This window comes from Camelina sativa, chromosome 3 (assembly GCF_000633955.1).
Source record: "Camelina sativa cultivar DH55 chromosome 3, Cs, whole genome shotgun sequence".
In the NCBI taxonomy this organism is placed as follows: domain Eukaryota; kingdom Viridiplantae; phylum Streptophyta; class Magnoliopsida; order Brassicales; family Brassicaceae; genus Camelina; species Camelina sativa.
Window position 1 is genome coordinate 5,294,009 of NC_025687.1, and position 8,108 is coordinate 5,302,116.

The window sequence follows — 8,108 nt, forward strand, 5'->3', positions numbered from 1 at the left end:
GGAGCATGTTTCTCGATGCCTTCGATGCTTGCTAAGGATTGAACAAAGGCTATAGGAATCATGAAGAAGAAAGTGAGGAAGAAGAATGCAATGTGCATTATAAGTCTTCTTACTGTCAAAGAGACATAAGGTATCGCGAGGTTCGACCAAAACACTTCTCTTGCCTCGGGAGCCCATTCAGTTAACCATTCGGTCGGATCACTCGACTGTTGAGTCTGTGCACAAACCGCAGCACCCCACCGTGTTCTAAAAGAGACAAAAGCTGCTGGCATAATGCTCGAGTCATCTTTCTTTACTTTCTTCCTTTCCTCCGATATCTACTCAAGAAAAGCTAAGTCAGGTTCGACTAGTTTTAACTGAGAAAGGTGTTGTAGCAAGAAATGAGAAGACAGATGATACTCACTTGCTCGTTTAATTTCTCGATTTCAGCTATATAATGATCGATTGCGTCAACATTTTTGCCCCATAGCCCGAGAAAACCCGTCTGGTTTACCAAATAAGACAACATAAGACAGTTCAGAGACAAGAGACAAGCTTTTCTCAAGTTTTTGTCTAAGACCACTCNCAAACCCTTCGAACTTGGACATTACCATCAAAATGCTTGGCAGAAATATTAGAAAGAGCTTTAACACAATACCCGGTAGGAAACCTTGGATAAACGATTTAACAAGGTCCCTGCAAAACATAGCATATTCAAACATCTAAGTAGACAAGGAGTGGAGAGACAGAGACAGAGAGAGAGAGAGAGGGAAACATTACTTCTCGACGAGGGATTTGAGGAACGGAGCATGTTTCTCGATGCCTTCGATGCTTGCTAAGGATTGAACAAAGGCTATAGGAATCATGAAGAAGAAAGTGAGGAAGAAGAATGCAATGTGCATTATAAGTCTTCTTACTGTCAAAGAGACATAAGGTATCGCGAGGTTCGACCAAAACACTTCTCTTGCCTCGGGAGCCCATTCAGTTAACCATTCGGTCGGATCACTCGACTGTTGAGTCTGTGCACAAACCGCAGCACCCCACCGTGTTCTAAAAGAGACAAAAGCTGCTGGCATAATGCTCGAGTCATCTTTCTTTACTTTCTTCCTTTCCTCCGATATCTACTCAAGAAAAGCTAAGTCAGGTTCGACTAGTTTTAACTGAGAAAGGTGTTGTAGCAAGAAATGAGAAGACAGATGATACTCACTTGCTCGTTTAATTTCTCGATTTCAGCTATATAATGATCGATTGCGTCAACATTTTTGCCCCATAGCCCGAGAAAACCCGTCTGGTTTACCAAATAAGACAACATAAGACAGTTCAGAGACAAGAGACAAGCTTTTCTCAAGTTTTTGTCTAAGACCACTCAGTTACCTTTATCTTTGGCCTTTGTTCCTGGTTCCTCATATACTTCAATTGGTAATAGTCAAGCCAGTTCTGCGTGCTCTTCTTCTGCTCCACTAATGCTGCCAAATCGTTTGCATTATACACAACCTGGATAAATCAAGTTGTAAGATTTAAACACAACATGTGAAAAAAAGACTGAATCTTTCTAAGGAATGAATGAGCTTATAACCTGATGTGTAAGATAATGGTCTGGATGGTTAACTAGAAAGAAATGTTCCACACACTCACTAATGGACTCGTCTGGGTCTGCTGGTACGTTCCTAACCAAAACCTGTGAAAAACAAACTGGATCAGTCTAAGGTTATAACAGCATGAAACAAAACTGATTAGTGATCATATATAATAATAGCTTTACCGTGAACTGATCAGGTCGCCGTTGCTCGTTCTGGAGAAATGCCAAACGCATAGCAGCTACTTTCTCGTACTCTTTCATTAGAACATAGCAAGTCCAGAATGTAAAGGCGTAAGCCATCACCAGGTGAGTCCAAAACCTTCAAAAAAAAAACACAAACTTTAAAGACGTAGGAGGAAGAAAGAATCAGACATGAGATTTGTTTGTGATGATTTGCAAACCTGTCTGAACCACGTTCGATATTCGATATCGACAGCTTATCAATATCACTAGATGTTACATTACGAAGCTTAGCTAGTTGCAGACCATCACTAGTCCAATTGACAGGAACAAGAATCGACCACGCAAGTAAAGCAATGGGGACAAAGATCTTAAGCCTGAAAAAAAAAAAAAACAGAGAAACCAACAATAAGTCTTAAAAAAGATGAAACCATGATAGCTAAAGCAACAACCTTTCACAATCAAATTAACAAAAACATAAGTACCCAATCAAGTAAATCCTCAAGTAGACAGCAGAATCCAAACCAGCATGGTCAATAAGCTCAGGCTCAGGCATCTTAAGAGCAGCGGGCATCCAGTTCAAGAAACGGAGGTAAGAGCCTAAGTTGACATTGACAAACTTGCTGACAAGAGCACCAGAATGCAAAGGGCTGCTTCTAATACCTTTAAGATACCATTTAGGGAAATAAACCCTGTCGTTGAAAGGTTGAATCCTCAAGATTGCAAATGCCAAAAGGAAGATGATGGCTGTGAGTATGTTAATCGTTGCTGCTAATCCAATATCTCCTAGTGTTGCCATCTCTTCTCTTTCTTAACTCTTTAGCTCTCAAATCTAATAATCCCGGTTTGGAATTCAAACGCTTCTTCACCTGCAAAATCGATTCAAAAAAAAAAAAACCTTTGAAATCACAAAAGCTTTTTCACCTACAAAAGATTCATTAAAATGGCGTGTTGTGTTGTGTATTTATTAAAGCAGGAAGAAGTAATTAATATGGAAATTTATATTTATAAAGATTTTTTTTTTTAAATGGTAAACCTGTGAAATCTTTTTGAGAAAGGAAGAAGATAAGGAGGAATTGATAAAGAGTTGTTATTCACAGCATTTCTAAAAAGATAGAACTTTTATCTCTACATTCTTGGAATAACATCACTCATTAATAATTATAAAAAAAAAAAGCTTAATTGAGAAACTAGTACATTGAACAAGGGATTAGAATCAAAATCTCTAAAAGAAACCCAAAAACCCAGAAAAAAAATTGTGTTTTTTTGTTGTTGTTGTTGTTGTTGGAGTAACTAACGTATCTTTCTGACAAGAAAATACACTTTTTCCTAAAATTTCTGTATAAGCAATCTAACTAGTAGTTATTATTAGTTTACTTAAATACCAAATTGAAGAAGGAGAAAAATTTGTAAAAAGACAAAAACTAGAAAACCAAATTAAAGAAGTAAGGGGATACCTTGGATTTGTCACTGTATTATTCAGAAGCTTGAGAAAAGCATTCACCAAACTCTTTAGGGAACAGAGAGAGCAGATAGAGAGATCGGTCTGATTCTTTGAAGATAAACCAAAAAAAAGAGACGCTGTGTGTTTTATTTAGCTGTGTAAATACGCTGAAAGAACACGGATCTTCAGGAATAATAATAATAATAAAGTGAGGACGAGGAAGGAAGAAGAAGATGAAGACACTTTTTTTTGGTTGTTGTTGATTAGCGCATTTGGGTGAATTTAATTAAATACTATTATAATGAGGTGATGATGTTGGTCTCGCGTATAGTCAGAGTTTTCTATCTGGCTCTTTCTTCAAAGTTAATTTCGTCATTAGCAGTAATTAAATCAATTAATTTAAGTTCATTGTTATTAGATTTGATCACGAATTCAGCTATCTGCCACGTGGGGGCGGCAACGGTTGTATTTCCTGTACGTGCCACGTGTATTTCTCCGTCGATTGAGAATTTGTTGATAATGTCACGCGCCGAACTTTGAGCGTGACTTGCACGTTCCACTTCAAATATGATCCACTAGCAACGTTCATATTTTGAGTGGAAAAGCGGGGAATGAAGAACGACAGCGTTTTAGCATTAAGTGGGTGTTGGTTGACGGTTGTGTTAAGTTAGCCTAAACAAAACTTAACCAAGAAAACCAATATATAGATTCAATCAATCAAACAACATTTTTTGTTAATTAAAAACAACTGAGTATTTAAAAGGAAAAGGTATATTTCAAGTCAATCACATTATCTTAGTGAGAAAGAGATTTCCTTTTGTCAAGATTTTATCGTTTGTAGGGTTTTTAGTCTATATATACTTTGAATATTCCTATTCATAACAAAGGAGATTATTCCAAAACCTTCCTTGGCTAGAAAACCTTTTTAACTCCCAAAAGGAAAGTTTCCAAATCATTCGAGGGTTGTATAAAACTATCTATGGATATCAGAGCGATAGGGAAAAAAAGAAAAATTGAGAAAACATGGAGATGATGATCAAAGTGAGAGATCTAACAGGTACAGAAATCGATGTCGAGATTGATGTAATGGACTCGATTGCTTGGATCAAGGAATGGATCGAAGAGAAAAAAAAAGTCATTCATCCTTCTCAACAGAAGCTCGTCTTCACCGGGACACAACTTGTTGATGACAACCAAACCGCCAAACATTACAACCTCGAACCTGGTAGTCTAGTTCATCTCGCTCTTGCTGTTACAGGTGGTTAGGTTTTTTGGTTGAACATGTCTCGGTTTATGTCTATTGTCTTTGGTTCTCTCTCTTTTTTCTTTCTTATTTTTGGATTCCCCCATGTTAATAATTGGTTGTTGTGGTTCTACTAAAAATTCTGATTTTTGCCTACTTTTAGAGGAATTCGTTAGTTTTTTCGTACTTTTGATTGAATTTTATGTAAGATTTCGAAATCTTTGTGAAACTCACTAGAAAAAAAAACAGATGGCAAACCCCAATAGAAAAAAAAAATCCAAAATTCTTGGCATTCTTTACAATTGATATTAATAGGTCGGTTGTGATTTTATGAAATTCTGAACTTTGCCTACTTTGATTACTAATAGAACAATAAGCATGCAAATAATCCGCTCTGGTAAATCAGAATGTTACACCAAAATCTTGATAATATCTTCGATCATATAACGGAACAACGTTTTGATTCCAAACACGATAACACAAAACTAGGATCAATGGGTTAAACATTTTTTTTTTGTCAAAAAGAAGACCATTTTTTTTTTTGGAACAAAAATTGTTAATCGGTTTCTTTTAACCATCTCAATTAACCGAATCAAAACCGGACGGCAAAAAATAGTTAGAAAGTAAAAAATCATGAAATTTTATTATTATTGATCTTTTTTATCATGCATGACACATACATTCTTTACATCTTGGGTAACGGTAAACGCTGCGTCCAGTAGGTCTAGCGGATACATGTTTTGTTTGTCTATTCGCTTTCCTTACTCTTTTCTCAAACACGTTCCACTCTATCGTACTGTTCTTCATCAATATGTCCGAAAGTCTCCGTTTGTTCGGTCTTATCGTCGGCATCTTCCCGTCTCCGTAATATATCCGATAGCCCGATACTAGAGATGATAACTGACTCCCTGGATCCGTCATCGCAAACGCATCTGCCGCAGCACAAGCGATGAAATCTAAAGCCGCTAGCTAAACCAAAAGGGAAAAAAAAAAAAAAAAACATTTGAGGTCTTAAACGGATCAAATTAAGCTATATGTGAAATGTTTTGCTTTTGTTATTACCTGAGATGAAAAGTTCTTGAATGGTTGTAGCTCGGATTGTGATAGTAACTTCTCTTTGGTTACTAGGTTCGGGTATAAGCTTGTTAACACGGCTAACCGTCTTGATCCTCCATATATATTTGCGCCAGCTACAAAAACTCTGGTTTCACGGTTGAAGCCGAGAGCCGCGAGCATAAGCACGGCTTCTTCTGGTGTTAACGGACAAAGTCCTTCCGTCCTCAAAACATCAGCAGATGGGAACCTTAAATTACAACAGAAAACCGAAACAGAGTAATTTAGGTTTAGGTTTGAAGACAAGGAAGAGGAAGCTTGAGTCTGAAGTAAAAAGGAACAAACTTTTTTGTTTTAGTTAAAGTTGAAAGAGATGGAAAGTGTTTTTGGCGATAAGAATCCAACTCGTTCTGTTCTGTTTTGCCTCCTCCAAAGTAACATAGAGAGTGAGCCACCATGTCGATTTCAAACCGTAGATGGAGAGCAAGGTACTTAGAAGAAGAAGAAGAAGAAGCACCCTTCTGCTGCAAAGGAGGATCAGACGACTTATTGTCCAAGATTGAGGAAGCGAATTTTGGACCTAGAAGATGTTGATCAAGAGGTGCAACGTAAGATCCGCTTCCTCGTAATCTCCTCACAAGCAAAGCCGCAGTTTCTTGTATTCTCGGGATGAAGTTTAGCGCGTGAAAGTTACATCTGCACCGAAGCCTCTACTTCCAAAAAAGTTTAGCACAAAGAAGCTAACTAGAGATGGGAATGCAGAGGACTGAAAGAATTATCTACCTGTAACTCAAATGGCATTGGATCAAAGGCTAAGCGGTTTCCGAATCCGACAAAATGGACTACTCCGTTCTTGAGTAGTATAGGGAGAATGTGTTTCATATAGAAGTCTGGTTTGGCTTCTTTCATCATTTCTATATCTGTCACCTTAAGAGAGATAAAAGTGACAAAACATGAACAAAAAGAAAGATGAGACTCGTCCGCATCAAGATTAGGGAGAGAATATATATATGTAAAACTCACGACACTGCCGATTGGTTCAAGATCCAAAGACTGAAGATCGTTTGGTAGTTCCTTTACTATCCGAATATCAGGAGACAAATACTTCATAAAATGTTCCTCTTGGTAGATATCTCCAAACTGACTATATGAAGTATCAAAGTTCAATACATCCGTTACAAATGTAAAAGCCAAGTCTTCTGTCGTAAGTATATATGATTTGAAAATGGTTATAGCTAGTTTGAGATAGAGGACGGAGAGCTTACAATAGTTACCTTGCATCTGTCCAAACGTCACTTAACATGAACTTGGGAATGACGAGAGTCGCATTGAGCAGTCGAGCTACAACAACAATGTTACATACCTGTGAAGAAATGAAATAGTTATAGTCCACTAGAGAAATTTTAAATATAAATTGTAGGACGAGGAGAAGAAAACTTACAGCAACTCTTTGTTGATTAATCCCTCCGTTTGCAGTTACCATTATATATCCATTTTTGCCATCTAAAGATCGATCAGGACATGTAAAACTCCATAAGAAACAAGCTTTGATCCAATTTTAAAGAGAGAAATAGAGGGAGAGAGAAAGAAACNTCTTTCATCATTTCTATATCTGTCACCTTAAGAGAGATAAAAGTGACAAAACATGAACAAAAAGAAAGATGAGACTCGTCCGCATCAAGATTAGGGAGAGAATATNTCCAAGAATGTTGCTCAGCGCAAGGCTTCCATGCCGAAGCTTGTTCCCTTGGCTCCTGCCATAAGTCTTTTGGCTCAAGTTTGTTCTGCTAAAAATCAAAAACCATTACAATAACCGTTACCATGCAAAATAGAACTTTTTTTTTTTTTTTGACAAACGCAAAATAGAACTAAAAGTAACAAAACAGCGTTATGGCGAAAGGAAGTCTAAGATTGGTTTTTGAAGATTACATTTACCTCTCCCAAAGCATGAGCAGCCAAACTCAACATCCGACCATATGTTCCATTATATTTCCTCTTTGATTTTTCAAACCTTTTACGCTCTTCCTTCTGATTCACACAACAACAAAAATTTAGATCGAATAATTAAAACTTTAAGATTAGACACAAGAAAAAAAAACAAAACTATTTTTGTATGTGAAAAGAGTGTAACACAAGAAACATAAGTAATTATAGACAAAACAGGTCATTGACCTGTGAGAGAATCAGTTTTGGGTTCCGGTTAGGGTTCTTAGAGAGTCCTCTTCGAAGCCAGACACGACCTTCGTGAAGGCGAGAGAGCATAAACCAATTAATGAGGCAAAAGAAACCCAAAATTGCGATAACGCCAATGGCTGCTTTAGCCGTTCCTCTCTCGGAACAAGCTCGTATTCTCTTCTTGTTCCCTCGCTTTATCGTTTGTTTTGGATTGATCAGGTCTCCGGCGAATGCAGAACACCGGATCGGGCCTAGACGCGGCGAATGAGACGGTGTACCACCGTAGACGTGAAGATCAGGTGACTCGGGTCTCTCTTCGTCGTCAAGTCTCTCTTGTCCCATGATCAACAAAAGTCTCATTTTGTTTGTCTCTCTCTCCTCTCTGTGTCTGAATCGACAAAGGGGGAGAGAGAGACTAAACTAAAGGATCGATGTAAGAAATTGCCATAAATAAG

At 37.6% G+C, this 8,108-nt stretch overlaps 2 protein-coding genes across 2 annotated transcripts in view; both read right to left on the reverse strand.

Moving 5' to 3' along the window:
• The window catches only part of LOC104770832 (CSC1-like protein At1g11960), a 5,488-nt gene extending 2,042 nt beyond the window's left edge, over positions 1-3,446 (reverse strand). The window contains exons 1-10 of the mRNA XM_019239649.1: positions 3,196-3,446; positions 2,224-2,607; positions 1,960-2,115; positions 1,742-1,877; positions 1,556-1,657; positions 1,354-1,473; positions 1,187-1,267; positions 760-1,100; positions 504-675; positions 114-317 (exon numbers count right to left, since the gene is read on the reverse strand). Of these exons, the coding sequence (XP_019095194.1) occupies positions 114-317; positions 504-675; positions 760-1,100; positions 1,187-1,267; positions 1,354-1,473; positions 1,556-1,657; positions 1,742-1,877; positions 1,960-2,115; positions 2,224-2,537 (1,626 nt within the window). The 5' untranslated portion in view covers positions 2,538-2,607; positions 3,196-3,446. The remainder of the gene's footprint in view (positions 1-113; positions 318-503; positions 676-759; positions 1,101-1,186; positions 1,268-1,353; positions 1,474-1,555; positions 1,658-1,741; positions 1,878-1,959; positions 2,116-2,223; positions 2,608-3,195) is intronic.
• Positions 5,057-8,092, reverse strand: LOC104770841 (uncharacterized protein At1g04910-like). Its single transcript, XM_019243410.1, has 10 exons — positions 7,651-8,092; positions 7,414-7,506; positions 7,187-7,262; positions 6,920-7,011; positions 6,753-6,841; positions 6,502-6,622; positions 6,262-6,405; positions 5,824-6,188; positions 5,488-5,728; positions 5,057-5,394 (listed from the first exon to the last, which is right to left on the reverse strand). Exons 1-10 carry the CDS (start codon positions 8,011-8,013, stop codon positions 5,089-5,091), a joined length of 1,890 nt encoding a protein of 629 aa, XP_019098955.1. The 5' UTR covers positions 8,014-8,092; the 3' UTR covers positions 5,057-5,088.

What these genes read in the sequence shown, in the direction of transcription:
- LOC104770841 (XM_019243410.1), bottom strand. Translation starts at nt 8,013, where the DNA reads ATGAGACTTTTGTTGATCATGGGACAAGAGAGACTTGACGACGAAGAG. An exon ending in TTAATCAACAAAGAGTTGCT is followed by an intron (nt 6,842 to 6,919) that starts GTAAGTTTTCTT and finishes ATTTCTTCACAG; the next exon opens with GTATGTAACATTGTTGTTGT. An exon ending in TTGAACCAATCGGCAGTGTC is followed by an intron (nt 6,406 to 6,501) that starts GTGAGTTTTACA and finishes ATCTCTCTTAAG; the next exon opens with GTGACAGATATAGAAATGAT.